This window comes from Nelusetta ayraudi, unplaced genomic scaffold (assembly GCF_046127955.1).
Source record: "Nelusetta ayraudi isolate G7.1 ecotype Tasmania unplaced genomic scaffold, CSIRO-AGI_Nayr_v1 ptg000009l, whole genome shotgun sequence".
NCBI classification, from domain to species: Eukaryota; Metazoa; Chordata; class Actinopteri; order Tetraodontiformes; family Monacanthidae; genus Nelusetta; species Nelusetta ayraudi.
The window spans coordinates 804,305-824,057 of NW_027466059.1; the positions used below are offsets into that span (position 1 = coordinate 804,305).

At 46.3% G+C, this 19,753-nt stretch overlaps 1 protein-coding gene across 1 annotated transcript in view; it reads right to left on the minus strand.

The window, feature by feature from the left end:
- Positions 1–19,753, minus strand: part of cdh13 (cadherin 13, H-cadherin (heart)) — a 278,759-nt gene that overhangs the window by 97,521 nt on the left and 161,485 nt on the right. The window contains exon 8 of the mRNA XM_076019216.1: positions 372–550. Coding sequence (XP_075875331.1) covers positions 372–550 — 179 coding nt within the window. The remainder of the gene's footprint in view (positions 1–371; positions 551–19,753) is intronic.

The window sequence follows — 19,753 nt, forward strand, 5'->3', positions numbered from 1 at the left end:
GGCTGATCAGGTCGGTTAGCCGCGTCGGTTCCAGCAGTTCCGGATGGGAGGTTTTTCAGACTGCAGGCTTGTCGGACACCGGCGCCAGCGGCAGCCGGGCCGAGCGAGTGTGTACCGCCTCAATTAAAGCGCGCGCTAAAGTGTCCGACAGCGGCTCATATTCCTCCAGCGGCGGCGAGCCCAATCGATGCCGTGGCATTCGTCACCCCGCCGCAGAGGCAATCATCCCCACCGTTGTCTCGCCTCGGCGACGGGCGGAGATGGAGGGAGGCTCGCGTGGACGCCCCCGTGGTGCGACATGGGAAAAAGAAAAAAAAAAAAAACAACGCGTCTCCGCCGCAGCACTGGGACTCTTCACCCAGACGACCCACCTCTCTGTCCAGCAGCATGGCGGGGATGGCGGTGACGATGTCGCCCCGCTCGGCGTCGATGTAGAACATGTTGGAGGACGGGTTGCCCGGCGACTGCCTCACGATGTTGTAGCGCAGCGCCGCGTTGTCCGTGGCCGGGTCGTCGGCGTCGAACGCCATCATGGTCATCACCGTCGTCCCTGCCGAGGAGAACGTGAAGCAAATTTAGCCTGAAGTTGTGAATGTTGTTTTTTTTTTTTTTTTTCTGTTGTAGTTTAAAGCAACAATTAGCTTTGATGATTCGGAAATGCAGGCTGCGGGAAGCTTTATTATGGCGCTGCGCGGCGCTAATTTTCTATTACGGTGGTAGGTGCTAACAGAGGTAAACAAGATCAGCTGGAGAATGTACATTGTATATTGTGGATATGTTGTTAAAGCTCCCTTCATCCGCCCAGACAATCAAGTTAACGCTAACGGACATGTTTCCCTGCCTGGTACCAAGAAAAAAAAAAAAAAAAAAAAAAAGGTAAAACATCCAGGAAGACACAAACATCACAGGTCACGTGATCTTAATGTTGAATTTGAAGTTCTAAATTTAAAGCTAAATTTAAATTTGAAAGCAACAATTAGCTCTGGCCTCTCAGAAATGAAGGCTGCATGGAGCTTTGATATGGCAAAGGACGGTGCTACATGACAGAGGTAAACAAAAGCCAGCTGGAGAATGTATATTGTATGTTGTGTATGAATTGTGAATGATAACAGTTTCCCTGTCTGTTATAGAAACATACAGGAAGACACACACACACAGCAAACGTCATGTGATATCGATGTCAAATCTGAAGTTCTGAACCTTTTTTTCAAGCAACAATCAGCTTTGAACAGCTAAGAGATAAAGGCAGCATATACAAAGATTTTTTTTTAAATGAATGAATTTTTTTTTTTTTAGGGAATTCCTTCCTAATGTGCTCCGAAAGCTTTTAAGGAGACACTCTGTTGCATCCGCGCTTTGCACCAGCACTCGGCAGGCCCGACAACCAGCTGCGGTCGAAAATAACCACGGCCTAAATTTCACAGAGTGACAGGAATCTCTGCCGGTGTGGCAGAGTGGCTGTCTTGTCGCCGTGCGTGTCGCCACGCGCAAAGGGAACACGGCGAGCGGAGGTAAAAATAAACCGCGCCGCGCATCTCTGATGGATGAGAGAGTCGCTCGGGCCGCTGGAATTAAAGCGGTCGCGGTCGCAGGTGTTTGAAAATTGCAAGGCGCTGCCGCACTGACAGCCACTTAAAAAGTTAGCCCTCCCCATTAATGTGTTTTCCTTCCGTGCCGCCGCGAACAGCGGGACGCATTTTCTCTGGTAATGGGAACAAAAATGAAAATCCTGCCCGACGCAGCTGAGCGAAAACAGGAGTCGGCCGGCGGCGCGGCTTCAGTCGCCGTCCCCACCAGTCGGCGGCGAGCGGCGGCTCGTGCACGTACACACAGGCTCACAATATTGACATGTGCAAAGCTCCAAGTCCTTGACATGAATGATGATGAAAGTCGGCAACTAATGGTTCTACTTCCATCCAGTACTTTAAATGCAATCAGTGGATTTGTCTTGAATATAATTGGTTTCGAATGGGCTTCCGAAGGCGAATATTAACGTGCCAGATTAACTTGATTAACTCAAAGTGTCACAAGTGTCTCAAAGTGTGAAGTTAAGTTGTCACATAACTTAAGGTTACTGTGACAACTCTGACTTGCCCTGTGAAGAAAACGATCTCCCACTAATTGACTGGACCATGCTTTTGCTTTTCCGGGTTCGACCGCGAGTTTTCTTTGAACACGACTTGACTAAATTCTTCCTGTTGTTGATGACGGCCCCTTTAAAATGCTCCTGGCAAAGGATCCGTTCAAAGTATGAGACGTCCACAACGGCACTAAGGAGACAACTTAACCCTTTGATTGTGACCAGTCATCTGCACCTTTGTGAATATTTGTATTTTTATTAGTCACCATTCACTCGATCCACTTGTTTGTGCACACTTTGTCCACTTCCTAGTACTTTCTTGAACACACACTGACTGACTACTTGATTATTAACCCAGAAGAGCTCTGAAATGTTTGCTAAGTGTGTTTCTATTTTGACATTTCTTGAGGTGATTAGCTTAAAATTCAGGAGCACTTGTCTCAGTCTGAGGTCCCCTGGCAGTAAAGTGGTGTAATTTTCAAAACGAGTTGCAGATCAATGCAGATGATGAGGCCATTACGTGCCTGCCTTTATTTCTTTTTCGCCGCCGGCTAACAACAATCCGAGTGGCCAGTAGCGTTTCACATAAATCCTGCCTTAGTTATCGGATGCAAAGCCAATTTTATTGCCGAAATAATAAACCCGCCCCGAGTTCTTAGTATTTTCTTCTGGGAAACACCTTGTGATTATTATTGACCCACTTCTCAAATAATTCTCCCTAGCATAAAACAAGCGCCTCCGCGCGTCTCGTCGCTCGTAAACAGCAACCTGTTCTCACCGCCCCCCCACCCCACTCGCTACCCAGTCGTATTTTGCCACGGCACATTAGCCTCGCGCTTCGTGAGAGAAAAACAGTGAGGGGGTAAAAAGAAAAAAAAATAAATAAAAAATCTATATATGCAAAGCCTGCAGTAAACGACGACGGCTTAGTAGTAATAAATGCCTCCAGTCCGGCTGATGCCGGAGAGGGGCAGGGAGGTGCGGCGTTCATCCCCTTGGCATTTGCACTTCAAGGTGAACCATTAATAGTTGAGTAAACCAGTAATCCCTCCTCGGAAGAATAATTACACAGTCCCATCTCTTTCATTACCTAAATTCTGTTCCACTTCACACCTTCAAAAAGAACCACCAAGAGATGAGTCTGGGAGTGTGCATTGCACACGCACTCTCAGATGCGCAGACACACTTAACCGATGGTAAATTAGAACGTCTAAAGCGCCGGCAAAAATTGGTTATAACAGGTCTCGGTAAACTCATCTGCTCGCCCCGCAGTCACGCCGACCCACCGCCGAACGCACCCCGCCGCTAATATAACACATTTTAATGCTATCAGGAGTCACGCTGACTCCCTCTCAGCCTCGCTCGCCGGCCGTCTTCATCAGATACCATAACTCCACCAATAAACGACCATCACGTTGCCAACGAGCATCCATCACCTGGGGGCGGGGGATGGGTCGCGTCCCGGCGTCGGCATCACTCATCTCACGACGTAAACAGCCAAGCGAGGAGGAGCTGCCGCATAACATCCCGGCGGCCGCGCGGCCGTTGTGTTTAAATCACGACGTCATGTCGGAACGCGTGTCCCGGCAGACCGTCTTCTTTATCGGCGTCAGCGTCCGGCAGAAGCCAAGGTCCGATCGATCCTAGCCGCGCCGGGTGGTTTACGGTTAGCGTTAGCGCGCCGCCGCCATCGTCATATCACCTGGGCTGATCGGCGGGTGCCAAGAGCTAAAACGCTTCCTCCTTTGTCGGACTGGCAAGTGAGACTGAGAATGTGTTCACACAAGTGCACCTGTCGCGGATTGATTTCATCGGACTGCGCGGCTAACTAGCCACGTATCGCCGGCGAGCACCGAGGGGAAATCAGCAGACGCCGGCAGATCTGCGGGCGCCGCCGGGGAGCTGACGCGGCGGGAGAAGTCCAGATAAGGCAGCAGGACGCAGGGCAGGCCGGGGGGGGGGAAGAGGTGATCGGGCTGCCAGAGTGTGTTTGAGTCAGCTGTGTACTCGCACAGACACACACACAGCGTCGCCGCTGTTGTCTCCGAAGCTATCGGCTGTGTTTGATCCCTATCTTTTAAAAAAAGCAAACAGTTCAAACAGGAGGGCAGATCATCTGAAAATATTTTTACATAATATAAATCAAACCGGGCGTCATAGCGGTGCAGTGGTAAGCGCAGGCGACTCGCAGCCAAAAGATCACCAGTTCAATCCCTCTTTGCGGAGCTCACCTGGTCTCAACATGCATCTCAGTGTAGATGGTTTGCTTTTCTCTCTGTGGCCCTAAAACGGTTCAGAGTGTAACCTTACTTTCACTCTATGGCTGCGTTCACACTGCAGGCGAATCTGACTCAAATCCGATTCCTTCTCCTCAAATTTTTAGGGCTGACTGTCCACACTGTTTTTAGCAAGTGTCCAAATGGGATCTGGCTCTGTTCAGACTGGGCCACATTATAGACCCATCTGACAGGTTGCTGTAGCAACGACGTCGAAGCGAAGGCGCCGTCCAGCGTAGCGTGTGTCGTGTGTGATGTCATATAACAGCGGCACTTGTTGCGATACATGTTGTCCGGGAGCTTGGCTCGAATGGAGCTACCTCCCCACACACTGATGAGCCAATGAGTTTCCCTCTCTTCAGGGAGTGCTCTTTCAAATGCAAAAAAAAACACATTTTGTTTGATTTATGACTGTTCAGACTGCAAAAGAGCCATCCGGTTTCAATCCGGATGGGGTAAAAATCGGATTTTGGCTGGCAGGTCTGAACGCGGCTTGTGACACTTGGGATAGAATCTAGACTTAGAAGCACCTCATAGGTACAGTGAGAATAAAACTAAAACAAAGAGCAAAGAACAAACTGAAGGGACATCTCTCTTATTCCCTCATGTGTTTGGACAAAAAAACCAACAAAGAAAAAAAAATTGACGTCAGGGGTCAGAGGTCAGACTGGGCAAACTGGTTGGAGACAGTAGAAAGGCATCCAAATAGCATCTTCCGGCCGCAATACAAGACGTACCTCGCAATGTGGCTGGTGAATGTCTAGTAACAATCACAGCATCTACAGTGTTGAAACTTTGATTTTTTTTTTTTTTTTTTGGGTGCCATTTGAATTTTAATGCCCTTCATTTTTTGTTTTGCTTCTGTCAGACATTTTGCGTTGCCTTGGGGATGAGAGACTAATTGAGCGGCCTTGGCTCCGCTCTCCAACTTGCTTTCTGGTGGATCAATCCTTTTCAAGCAAGCCCATTAGTTTTCCTTGAACATAAAATGACTAATTAGACCAAGCACTCGACATTGTTTGCGCCACAATGTCGCTCTTTTATGCTCCTGTGCAGGAGGGATGTGGATGGGTAATGGGATTCGCGGTCACTCAACACTCAACACACAAGAGGACGCACAATTTAACAACCACAGGGAGGAGTTCTATTCATTTATTTATGTCCATCATTCCATGCAGCTGTGTTTTTTTAAAAATTTACTTACGTATTTTAGTGCATCCTATCCTATTTTATGAATGTATATTTATGTATTTCACTTTTTTCCCCCAGAGATTTTCCATCCACTTCTATGCGTGCGTGCCCGTCCCTCTGACAGTTTTAAGTACTACTGTCGTCAGCTGAGCGACTCTTTGATTTTCCATTGTCTGACTTTATTTACTTGAAGTCCTCTGTGGATTCATTCTGACGAGCCGGAGCCGATGAGCCTAACAAAATGATCCGGGCGGCGCTCCCAGCAGCGACGGTGGAATTTTCAAAAACAAAAAAATCCACGCGTGACATTCTCAAGAAAAAGTAACAAGAAAACGTGAGCATGTTGGAGCCCTGCTCTCTGTGACCCGAAGCTACTGAAGCCCTTGAGAATCATTAGCTACACCGCTGTCGCGTCAGTTCAGCAGCATTTTGCCAATCCAAGCTGTGATGACTGTTATTTAACGGCTGCGAAAAGGATCCTTTAGCTTTTATCAGTGACGGGAAACTGCGTTTTGCCCACTGACTCCAGTTCATGAGACACACAGTTTGAGTCACTTACTGAGTCAGTTACCACGAGCAACGCAGAAATTCCCATTTGCACACGAGTTATTTGATAGCTCGCCTGAACAATCTGATCCTCTGTTAGCAAGAGTTTGGTAACGTATTTCTCATATTACTCACATTTCCATTGAATTTGATTATCAACTGATGTAGCCTGATCAAACACAAGGCCTGGAGGTCCTCGTGCACGCGTTTGACACGTGGGCGGTGCTGCCGCTAACTGACTCGACTTCAGTCCCTGTAAACATTTGCCAATATATCCAGCAGCAGATCCTCACATTCCTCCACACGCTTATCTTTTCATTTGCATTTTACGCGTTGATACAATCTTTTCCATCTACAGCCCTGGACTGAAGCAACTGTTGCTGTGTAAGGTGGAAAAAAAAAGAAGTTTTTTCATGTTGAAAAGTTTTTCCCCTTTCAGATGAGAGGTAAAAAAGAAAGAAAATGTCCTCAGCCGATTTACATGCGTCGACGGGAAGCTGCGACTCTGAGCGGCTGTCGAGCTACGCCGCGCCGGAGCTAAACGCGGGATAATGAGCTGACTGAAGGGCTGACGGCCGAGGAAACCAGGGCTCCGGCCGCCGCCCCCCCCCGCCCCCGCCTCGTGCACAGTGCACCCGCTGCACTTTATCTTCCCGGCCAGCGGCCGCAGCCGGGCCACTGGCGGAGCCGAGATAGTCGACGCTTCCGCACTGGATGCAGCCCGGCGGAATCCAGTGGAGGAAGGAGCACGGAATGCAAACACACAGCGTCTTCGGAGGGACACAACTGTTGTTGTTCCCAAGGAGAGAGTGCAGATTAAACATTAAAAAGAAAGTAAATAAATGAGAAAAAAAAATCCCGATAAACAGACACCAACGTGAATTTAGGCTGAGACACAGCTCAGGGACATAGCTACATTTTATCATGCAAATTTAGCACTATTTTTTAATGCATGCCTCTGTATTTCCATCCTGTCAGTTTGCTGGAGATGTGAATTTCTCTTGGAGATGAAAAGTGCCTATCTCACGGTCCATCTGTCTATATGTAGCAGACTGATGCAGAGTTCACTTGCAGAAATATATGTTAAACACAGTCTAACGAGCCAGAGGTAAATAACTCCTAAACAATGACGGGTAATTCAAGCACATCCTGTGATGGGATGAGTAAAAACAGGAGCAAATGGTGGAAAAAAAGTGACTGCATTAGTCATTGCAGATGGGAGCTATAGCAATGGAGGAGGATAGAGTGACTTTCTGTGCTGCAGCCAAAAATACTCATTGAGGTTGTTTTGTGTTTTCAATCAGCTGGTGAAGAGTCTCGAGGCTGCTCTCCTGTCTGCTCCTCCGCGGCACTAAAGGGAAGCCAGCCCATAATGCGTTTCAATTAATGACACCTTTATCCGCGGGATATCCCCCCCCGTCAGCGTGGCTCCGGGAGAAATTTGCCTTTTTTTTTTTTTTTTTTTCAAAATTAGCGGCAGCGAGACATCGGACGTGTTTCTCAAGCTGCGGCGGCGGCCCTTATTGCTCTCACCGCCACCCGCCCGGCCTTTTTGTGTTTATTGCCTGCAGATTTAATGGCCTTTCACACTTTCAAGAAACTTCTTGATCGTGAGCCACTTTAATTAATTGCAAACGCATCGACACCGGGATACACAGTTCGAAACGCGGCGGAGAGCATCGGCGCGTTTCGCCTCTTAATGAAGTTATTACACAAATAATCATGTATTTTTTTCCATAACGCCCGCGACGCGTGACCAATGCCTTTTAATGCAGATGCTTGGCACGAGCCCTTTTTATGTTGTTTGCGGCGCCACAAAATTAATGTGAGACTATGTGCTTGTTGGTCTGTGGAAAAAGTGAACACGGGGCCAAAGAAGAAAAAAAAACACTTTCATCATTTTCTGTTGTTGTTTTTTTTTTGTTTTTTTTTGCTCTTTACGCCATGACCGTCTGACATGAATTAGCAGTGTCGTTTACTAGCCCAGTGGGTTTCAAAGTGGGAGCCACCAGGGGGCGGTAGCTCGCATAAAATTGGAGAGTAGATAGGAAAAAAATATGCAAATAAATAGATAATAGAATCAAATATCTTTTTAATTATTAACACTCAATTATTGATTAATCATTGTTATCAAATATAATAGATACTAATATATCATATGGAGATGGGGTAGAGTGGGTCCATCCCCTCTTACAAACCATAACCCAAAGCCAACCCGAACCCCAATCCCAACTTCAACACCAACCATAACCCTGACCTAAGCTTAACCCTAACCCCAAACCTAACTTTAACTGCAACCCTAAAACCAATCCTAAACCCAAATTCAACCCTTTCTCCAACCTTAACCCTAACCCTAACCTAACCCTTACCCCAAGCCTAAGCTTAACCCCAACCACAACTTAAACCCTAACTCTAACTTCAACCCGAAAAACCAATCCTAAACCCAACTTCAACCCTAACCTCAACACTAACATTAAACCTTATTCAAATTCTAACCCTGAACCTTTACCAAAACCAAACCTAACCCAACATCCTTTCACCTTGTCGCACTGCATGTATTGAATGTTTTGTCCGTCTTATTGTTTGTATGTTTGTCCAATTTTGGCCAAATGTACAAAATGTACACACGCTCTAATGGATTTTTGGCTTGTTCTTTAATTATTTCCTCAATCTATACCTTGGTTTTTATGATTGCAACACTAATTACAACAACTCTTCTTCTTCTTCTTCTTCTTCTTCTTCTCCCTTGGGACTCCAATCAGGGCACCCGCCTCCCCCCTTCCCCTCCGTAGCCAATGTCTCTCTCTTTCGTATATTTGCATATCTCTTAATGTGCCCTCCTGCTCCCACTGGCATAATCACAGCCTGCAAGATCCCATTGTTGAGCCAAAATGTCAGGGCCCCGGGCTGGCAGACAGTCTAGGAGGCATAATGACCAGCAGAACAACCTTCCTCCGTGACCCCGAAGAGAGCTGGGGATGAGGAGGGCTAAGGCAAGCTGGTGGGGGGGGATTAAAAATTAAAAAAAGAATGTCAGAAATTATGAAATGACGACACAGTTGAACCCTAATTGTTTGCGGACATAAAAAAAAAAGGAAGCAGACAGCGGATGGAGTGAAAAGCACTCATTGAAAGGCAGAAAGAGAGGGGGTGGGGGGTGGCTGGCCCCCGGGGTTAATGTGATGGGACGTTTCCAGGCTGCATGGAAGCTGTTGACTCAGCTGTGCATACCAAACAGCTGCAGCAACAATCAGCAAACTCCATAATAACCCGGGACGCACCGGCTGATGGAACGTTCCGGTGGCCGCGCCGCGTGATCCCATCATCATTAGAGAAGAAGGAGAAGAAATTAAAAAAAAAAAAAAAAAAAAAAAAAACAACAACCGATGGCACCGGGTTCACGCTTTTTAATGTGCCGCCCAAAGGCGTGACGGGAATGAAATAAAATGAAAGTCGCCGTCAGAGGTGGCAAAAAATGTTTCTTTTACTCCCTTCCAACGCCTGGAGGCAAAGTGGACGGCAGGTAGCGAGCGTTGCCGCTCGGCGCAACTTTGAAGGGATGCGAAGCGGCCAAAGCATTGTTTTACGACGCCGCGCGGCACCGCGTTTATCATTAGCTAGTGCATTTGCAACTAACAGACTTATGCTGGAATGGGAAGTTATTTAAAAAGGGCAAAGTTATCGACGTGTGGAGGTGACGCTGAGCCTTCCACATGAAAAGGACCTGCTTCTTTTTTACAGTTTACAAGCAACTGTGCGATTAGTCGTCATGCTGAGGGTCTTTGCTGCTGCAGGGAATCGACAATCATCACAAAAATCAATCTTTTGTTTATATCTAAAAATAATCACCTGAAGCACTGCTAATTGGCTTTGCTACAATGTCACTCCAAAGGTCCTTTCATTGCATCGCTTGAATTTCTTCTTGTTCTTATCTTTGAAGGTTGGGGTTTTCATCTAATCTGCGCTTCATAATAAACGCTAAAAGTTCAAAAAGACCCAATCAAACGTGAGACCCTGGGGGGACGGGGGTTTAAAAGGAAGGTCGTCTCAGCGGCCCCTCTTGGCTTTCAGCTGTTATTATTTCAGACTTTCCCTCTTTGTTTACCCGTCTGAATTAGGGGTAGCCACTCGGGTTTATGCAATTAACGGGAACAATCATCCTGCAGAGCGCGCGCCGCTTGCATGTCAGAACGACCTTTTCCTTTAAAAGTCTGAAAACCTATTTAATGACTTAATGTATCAGTTTGACCGAGGGAGACGGGGCTAAAAGGGGTCGGAAGTGTCAAACAAAATAATTTTCTTACTTTGCAGATAAAAAGGCGCGCGCAGCCACGGGAGATGGCGCGCTAATGCACGTGCGCGGCATTCTTTTTTTTTTTTTTTTCTCGTGTGTGTGTGTCAAAAACAAAAGCAACACCACCAGTGAGTCTTTCCCTCTGAGCGGAACCAAAAAACAAACAATTTTATCTATTTATTTAATGCTTAGTCAGCAAGTGCACGCCGGATTTGGCAGATTGTCCTTTTAAATTTATGAGCAAAGTAGCAACTAACGTTCACAATCAATTATTCATCTTGAGTCTCGCTGTCTGCTCGCCAGAAAATGCTGCAGACCAATTCACTGCAGGATCTCGAGACACGGCAGGGAGGCTCCGCGTTCTCCCAGTAGCCTTGTTCCTCTTTCATTTCACATGTTTCACAGAACGCTGGAAGTGAAAATACACTTTGGCTTTTGTGAACTTCTCTAATGAAAATGAGACTCCAAGACAAAAACCTAGACCAGGCTCAAGTCAAAGTTGTATGTATTTTATAGACATTCCTCAATGAGGTGACGACGCCTTGCGGAATGCTGATCAAGTTTACTTACTTTAAAAAAAAAATAGCTTAAAAAAAAATAAATAAAAAACTATGGGTACATTAGTTTAACATTAGTTGCATTTGAAGCCGAATCACTGAGGCTTCATAATGTGCAGTTACATCATAAGATGGCACTAGCGGAGGTAAACAGAGCCTGCGGAACAACAGAGGGAGGATTTTCAAGAGATAACGTCAACAATGACTATATTACATTTCTTCTTTTATCTCACACATAGGATTAAGATTGTTTCTGTCAAAACAGGGCAAGGTTTGAAACAATCTTAATCCTGCGGCTGAGATGAAAGAAAAAGGCACTATGTGCATCAAGACATGAGGAATCTAATGGTTGTTTGAAATTTTTTGGGCGCATTTTTTTTTTTTTTTTTTTTTTCATTTATTCTGCACAAAACAAAACATTTTGTGTGTTCCGTGATTCCCAAGAGACTAAAACCACCCGAGAGTTGTTTTGAATGACGCTGTTTTTCTGTAAATGAAAATGAAAGAATGCAAATTTATTCTCGATGCACCTTATAAAAGGTTAATGGAAACGCAACAATTGTCTCTCTCAAGTTCAAGTCTTGCAACTCGGAGAGAACGAACATCTGCTGCTGCATCGAGCCGTCCCACAGTGACACCTCCTTGTGCAACAACCTCCTTCCCCCTTGCACACACCTGCACGCGTGCGATAACATACGCCGCACATACTGCACCGGGTCACTGTGTGACGGCTCCGTGCCGCTAGCTTCACCTTTTCATTTGCTACGCAGTTTCCTGCAGTGCCTCTCTGAACATCAAACACTGGATGGGAACGTATAGATTTAATTATGTCAGGGAAGCAACCAGTAATATTCCAGGCAGTTGTCTAGAACTGGGGATTAGAAAACTCCTATATGATCGCACTCCTTCCCCGGTAGCTCAGCCGGGAACGTGCACGCTCGCCACTCTGTGCTCTCTCTCTCTGTCTCTGTCTTTCTCTCTCTCTCTCTCCCTCTGCGCTTCCACACCACCGAGATTCCAGCTAATGACTCCACTCTTTAAATCAAGACAAAAGACACTTCCCCTTTTAAAGGACACTTCAATTAATTACCCCCCTGCAAAATCCCACTAATTCTGTACCAGGGGCTCAGTGAATAAAACTGAAAACCCATTAGTGGGCATTCATCTGATCCCACCCAGGAAAAAAGCAATCAGCGCGGGGCAGCCGACAGCGGGGCGGAGGGAGGGACGAGGCCGGAGGACGGAAGGCTTCCGATGAGTCATGGCTCCCCGAGGCGCTTGTGAAGGTGCCGGAAGGCCCCTTGTTTTGTTCAGCTGGCGGCCGCTCGTTTCTTAAGACTCCGTGCCGCGGCGGGACTGAGGAGCGCTGACGTTGACCGTGACCTTTAGAGGGAAAACACGGGCAAATTAAAAAAGCCAAAGGTGATGTTCTTCTTTGTTGTAGACGGACACAAATTTTTCTCAAACTTCGCATTTAATAGTTTCTTCTCCGAGTTTCGTTGCGTTTCGGGCTATGCAGCCGTCTGCCTGCTACTGGCTATGGCTAACAAGTTCGAGAATATGGAAACATATCGCTAGGCTACGACTTTCATTTGAAGTATTCTCTTCATTGGTACAAGTGGTGATGTGGCGCTGGCAGCTCACGATGAAAACACAATCTTTATCACCATGACATTTTTTTTAAGTGAAAATCACTTATTTTTTATCGCGATTAATCTTCTAATCTTTGTAGTTAACTGTGATTAATCACGGTTTGAATTGCATGTGTAAAATTCTGTGATTCAGCATTTCCGGGCAGTTTTAACCGCAGAGATCCAGAAATCGGCCAGAGGGGCCAACTACGGGTGAGTAAAAGGGACAAGCGCTTCTGCTCAGCTGTTGCTTGCTCCCATTCAGAGCTAATTTTTTCATCAAGATCACACATTTCACATCATCCATCTTGACTTGACAACACCTCTCTGCCTCTCTCTCGCTCTTTCCCTGTTTGTGTGTTTAGACACCCAAAACCCAAAACCCCTGCCCCGTAGCAGCCCACTCTGTTGCTCTCTTTTGTGTGCGTGTGTTTGTTTGTTTGTTTTCATCTCTCTCTGTTTTGATACTGACAGATATAATGTACTCAAATATGATCGCATTTGTCAATCGTGGTATTCAATTTTGAGAATTGCTTTTATTTTGAAGACTTACCGGATTATCTCGTGTTTCTTTGAGTGACTTCCTGGCCTGAACTGCACCATGGGTTAACAAGAGCGCCGAAACCCCCCCCCAAAAAAACCCTAATATTTCCATTAATGTGTTAACGCTGACAACCCTAGTTGCAACACATTGTGGAGCAGCGGACATTTGATTTAGAAACAATATGATCAAATATAAATATCAATCCAGTACGAGAGCGTGAATCCCTGTTGCAGTGCATTTTTCCGGCTACACCACGAAGCAGCCGCGGCCTCGATGAGCAGAGCGGTCAATCTCCGAGAGAGTTTGACCGATTTCCGCAGGGCAGGCCGGGGGTTTCCCACAGCCGCAAGGTAGTCCCGGATGTGTCAATCATCATCAGCGCCCAACACACACACACACACACACACACACACACACACACACACACACACACACACACACACACCCCCCAAACCCCCAAGGCCAGGGATGCCGGCCCTGTGTACACCTTCTCTGTCTGCTCAACCTCGACCAGAGACACGCCGAGAAACAGTTGTGATCCCTACGTGTTTGCTGAGAAAACCGCCCTCTCCGTGGCCACTGGGGGCAGGAGGGGGGACCTGGAGTGGGAAACGCAGACGCGAGCGAATAATTCCGGGCCAAAGGCGACTCACAGTCTTCGGCGCACAAAGTTCAGGGCGGATTTTTCGGAAAGCGGGACAGCTTTGGTGTGGAACGCTAAGCCAATTAGAGGCAGACGAGAATGAATCGTTTCAAGGGAGGGTAAAAAAAAATCCACAAATTCCGCCGTTTGCCGTAGCGTTTTCTGGCTTGTTAGCATGTTTATATCCGCTTATCGACACTTAACACAAAGTACAGCTTGAGTTCGGCTTTGATGCGGCGATGTGCGAGATGAAAAGTCGGGGGGGGTCACTCGTCCCCGGGGGAAGCAGAGCTAATGGTTTTTAGCAGCCGAGACAGGCGGGAGAACTGAGCTCCACTCTGGAAGAGCTCTGAGGGGGTGAGAGACCAATTAAGCAGGAGAAACTTGTGTCGGAACAACAACGAAGTTCAAGATGAAGATGAAGGCTGTGGCGGAGAAGTGCACAAAAAAAGAGAGAGAGAGAGAGAAAACGACAACAACAAGGTGCAACAAAACCTCCTGGTTGTTCCAGCGGTCATGCTGGGATTAGACCATTACAGCGGAGAGATGACACGTTTTACACATCTGTCCAAAGAAGTGCCAGCTTGTTGTGAAGCAGAAGCAGGAACAGAGGCTGTTTTCAATATCAGCTAAAAACAGAGAAATGCTTTGCGCCAATTCTTTTTTTTTCTCCCTCTTCAACAGAGATGATAAAAGCGGCTAATTCCTCCTGATTGAATGGAATGAATTTAATGAAAAGAAATGTCAGGCTTCCAAAAAAAAACATGCCACATTGTAGAATCCTGTGTATTGTTTTGTTGACGGGGTTGCTGCATTATGTCGCCACTTAAAAAATAAAACACACACACACACACACACACACACACACAAAGCGGTTGGTTTAGTGTGAGTGATGTTCACAGTGCGGTGTGATCTCCGTCCATCCGAACAATACAAAACATCAACAGCTCACCTGTCCATGGAGGACCGCTCTTTGCTTTGTTTTGCTTTAGCATTAAGGTGAAAAATCGGCCAGTGCAGCCTTTCACACAGCGACTCACATCCCTCTGCAAAGAGCCAACGCTGCTCTTGTGTCCGCACAAAGAGTGGAACTTGGGGACAGGCACAGAAAAATATTAAAAAAAATAAATAAATATTGTTTTTTTTTTGGAAAATGTCATAGATTTTCCTTGAAAGAACAACACAAACAGTATATATATATATATATACATACTGTACATATTAGTGTTGTCACTATACTGGATTTCAGACTTCAATATGGTATTTGGAAAAGTATTGATTTTTGCTACGATTTTCGATACTAGCAACACAAGTTATGGTTTACAGCCGTTAGTTTGAGTTTGTTATCTTGGTGATCTGGATTAGAAAGTGTCACCAGAGCACCCATTGACATTCAGGTCAGCCGTGAATGGTTGGAATTTTCATTTGGCGTTAACTGTGGTTTGAAGGGTGAAAATGTTCCCTCTTTTTCATCAAACGCTTTTCAAATGTCTGCAATTTGAAACGCAAGTCGGTCGAGAAATCTCCAGTCTCACTTTTAACTTGTCAGAAATGGAAAATTGCTTCTGTAATGGATGCACCTTTTTTTTCCCCGCCCCCCCACCCTAAACAGAAGTAGCATTCAAGGCTGCAGAGAGGTGTGAGGCACACACAATGCTTTAAATATCCCTGTGTGTCAGCCAGAACAATGCGGCGGAGAAAGCAGCCTTTGAAGTGCGCCGGGACGCAGCGGGAATCAATTTCCATTTAAGACAATTTATTTTCGAGCGCTGGTCCTCACACAACGTGGGATTCCATCAAAGAAGACAAATAGAGGTCTGTTATCGTCAGAATGCAGCCTAAGAATGCACGAGCCGGAACACTCTTCACTTTAAAGAGCGCTAAGAGCAGACCAAAGGAGAGAGAAATATTTTCGGGTGCCGACAATAAAGCTGCTCCCTCTGCGCGGTGGCCGTATACAACCTTCCTCTGGGAAACAATCAGGGGCTGGAAACAAAGGACCGGGGCTGTGGAGCACCTGGACTGTCGGGCAGGAGGCTCTGCACTGGAGGCAGCGTCAGCGACTTGATGAGGCCTGAGATAATTCCGCACAGTTATAGGGGAAACACTCTTTACGACTTGTGCCGCTTGTGGCGTCTCACTGTTTCACTCGCTGACGCACCAGCTGCCCTGGAATGCAGGGCTCATGGTCAGGATCTGTATTGAATGCGTGATCATTTTTGCCTCGTTTTCATTAGGGCCCATGATGTTTTATTGCATGCAAATCACTACAAGCACAGTTGTTGACGGCTACAATTGGCTTTTAAAAATCCACAAACTGTGGCAGAGCCAAAATTCCAAATTTGGAAATTTAGAGTCAGTTTATTTTTTATTTTTTTTCCCAGGGAATGAACAGGCTGATGGATGAGGAAGGTTTGACAGTATAATAGTATCTCCTTGATCCAAATCTGCCCCATGTTGAGTGTAGAGCTGAAACGATTAATAGAAAAATCGAATTGAACCAATTTCAACAATTGATTCTTCCTGAATCAAAGCTAATTTTGCTGATGTGTTTCACACGGACAGTTATTGTGCCACACATGACGCCAGAGCAGATGACCTTTATATACATCCTTTCAGTTTTATACTGAAAAGACGTTTATACTGCTCACTGGCCCGTTTATACTTTTTAAGCTAGTTCTGCAATGAAAGACAAAGTGTAATTTGCAGACGTGTCTTTTTCAATTATTTTACGATTCATTTTCACATATTGAAAAAAAAAATTGTTTAACCGAATCGACGATTGAAGAATGTTCTTCTAATTGAGAAACACAAAATGATTTAAAAACACATACAAAAACACTCAATCTTTCCGTCGAGGCTACACTGACCAGATCCACCAGGCAGAACTCATGACTTGAATAAAGGAAAACACATTGTGTCAGGAAACGGTCAGTCTGAGTCTTTGTGCTGTTCAGTTGTTACATGGTTTAGGCCAGCAGCCAGACCTGTTCCTCATGTTCTCATTATGTTGATTCCAGGGAGTCGGGAGGAGCAGGAACAACGTCGCAGAGACTGTCTGCACCCTTCACTGCGTTGCGTTTCCTTTTCCTTCCCCCTGTCGAGCGCTGCCGGGTGTGTCGAGGAGATTTTGCAGCGGTGGCAAAACAACTGCGGCCCGGAGTTTAAGGAGCCGGAGAGAGCCAGGGAGGGCTGGGACGCTGCGAGGCTGACAGTGACGGCTGACGGCTGGCGCGCAAGCCACAGAGCACAACAGAGATCGCGGGAGGTTATTTGTTGCAACAAATGGGATTTTGCACATTTTTCTCCACTGTAATCCATGACTGAGAGCGAAGAACATTGTGTGTCACCAGATATCAACGTTTCTGATGTGGCGTCACACCACGAGGGGATAAAGTGGCCGGAAATGGACGGCGAGGGAGACGGGTTTCCAGTGGTTTCCAGTGTGTGTGTGTGTGTGTGTGTGTGTGTGCGTGCGTGCGTGCGTGTGTGTCTGTGTGCTTACTGAACCAATACACAGACATAATATGCACCAATTTTGACTATGCCAATGGGTTTTATCCAGTATTATGCAAACATGCAGTCAACAACGCCTGCTCCAGTAGCTTTTTGGGAGAAAAGATAAACAGATCTATTTTTCTGGATTCCAGAGTCTGCTTGACACTTTTGGTCATAATGTAGTCGGGTCTCTTGGGTTACGATGAACTCAATTGGTGATTGGTAATTGGTGTTGAGCAATGAATTCCCAAATTGCTGCACTTTCTTGTCTCCTCCGCAGGTAGAAACTAGTGATGAGAAACTCTTTTCATTTCTCTGACTGGAGTTTATATGAATCCTCCACCGAAGGACATTGGGGTTTTGGAGATAAATAGAGAAATTACTCTTTTGGTTTTGAAGGCTTGAGTGGTGGCACATCACATGTGCTGTGAACAACATCCAACGTGGAAAGCGCGACAACCAGTCGCCTGACAAAGCGGAAACCCACGCTAGGACACAAGCGGCGGTGAGTCGTGAGCGCACGCGGCAGCCAGCACACGCTTTAGCTCGTCCTCGGGCTGCGCCTGACGTGCACGCTAGGCATTAGCGCGAGGACAGTCATGCTGCGTCGCCATTGACCAGCGGGGTGGTAATGGCCTTGCAGCCGCAGGCGTGCAAAAACATCACAACACTCATTTAGTTTGACTCTGTGCATGGAGAAAAAAAAAAAAAAAAGAGGGAGAAGCGGATAATTTCATACTGTTTGCTGGAAGCCTCTAATTCAATCTATAAATCCACAATTATGGTGATTAAACTTTTATCGCCTTTCTGACTGAGGCCAGCCTGTGCCTTTTCCAGTTGGCCAGCGGTCTGAGGTCAACGGAGGACTTTGTTGCTTTGTGCTGCACGGCTCTCCACCCAGGAGCATCTTCCTTCCTTCTTCCCTTCTTTCCTTCCTTCCTTCATTTAATCCCCTGCCCCAATCGCTGGGGAAACAGATTCCCCCCACATCATTTTCAAGGAAGGACAGAAATCTCATTAAGGATCACGAGTTGTCGCACATTTCCAATCGTGCTCATCAATACGAAGTCATGAAACTTTAACGTGAACATGAAACAAACGTACACACATAAAACGTACGCGTTCAATAATGTAGGAGCGCTCATATCACTGGCACCAACGCCGAGATGCATGGCAAACTGAACCTCATTCTTACTGTACAGGTTTGAAGTGGCAGCTCCTTCTGGGCAGAGATGAAAGTGAATGAGGCAACTCAGTGTAAAGAGCCAGCTGGTGCTGTGATTAGTGGGCCAGGGATGTCAAATCAGGAGAGAGAGAGTGAGAGAAAGAGTGAGAGAGAGAGAGAGAGAGAGAGAGAGAGTGAAAAAAACAAACCAAAAAAATAAAAAAACAACAGGCGACTCCTCACAGCACGACAAACATGCGGCAGCCGTCACCCAACAAGCGACAACGCGCTGCCCCTCGCGCGGTTTTCGCAAGATGCGTTGCCACTGATGTAACGCGCCGCGGCGGCCGCGAGGACTCTGCCGCCGCCGCTGTCGGCAGCGCGCTATTAATACATTCATCAAACGGCGCGCGCGGTGTCTTAAGATTGCAGCTCAAATACAAATAAATAAATAAATAAATAAATATATCATCATTCGCAGTTTGATGAAGCCTAACGCGGTTCGGAGGCATCTTCCGAGGCGAGACGGATCAAAAGGCGCAACAATATGCAAATGCCACAACAAAGACAGCCCCTCGGAGTGAAGGCTCATTGTCAGAGAAGAATGATGATTTATGTGTTTTGCCGCGCTCGATACTAAGAGAGTTCAACGAGGGTTAAATTAGCCAAAAATAGGCAGGAAATAATAGAGGCCAAGAAAATGGGCAGCCTTGTAAAAACAATAAGCAAAAAATGACAGCACCACTTTCTGATAAATGCTGTCTTATAAGTACTAATACTTCTGTGTGTGTGTGTGTGTGTGTGTGTGTGTGTGTGTGTGTGTGTGTGTGTGTGTGTGTGTGTGTGCTGCAGCAACCTGGTGAAATAGCTCCTCTAGAACTTAGCCTCCCCCGGCAGTTTTTGATAGAGGTCTCTCGAAGTCACTCCTGTGTCAGCATTATAAATAATTATACCATGCGTCGGGTGTTGCTGACGTTATTTTTTCTTTTTTTTCCCTGCTTTGCAATATTCAGTTTCTGTCACAGGGCTCAGAGCTCAGAAGTTAAGAGTAAGGAGTTCAGCGAGACACATCCTTCAGGACGCAATTACGGCGCACTTGCAAGGTAAGAAGGCAAAAGAGGTCGGGGGGGTTGGTGGCTTGTGCAATTTTGCATACATTATTTCAGACCAAAAGTTGAGTCCTGGGAAGATTTTCCAAGGATAAGTGGATGTAATGCAGTGAAATTTGACCACATAATGCGATGTCATGGAGAAATTGGTGACTGAGGTAAAGATCAAGTGTATCGTTGAAGAACACTTTAGAAAGTTTTAGGAAATAATGTGCATAT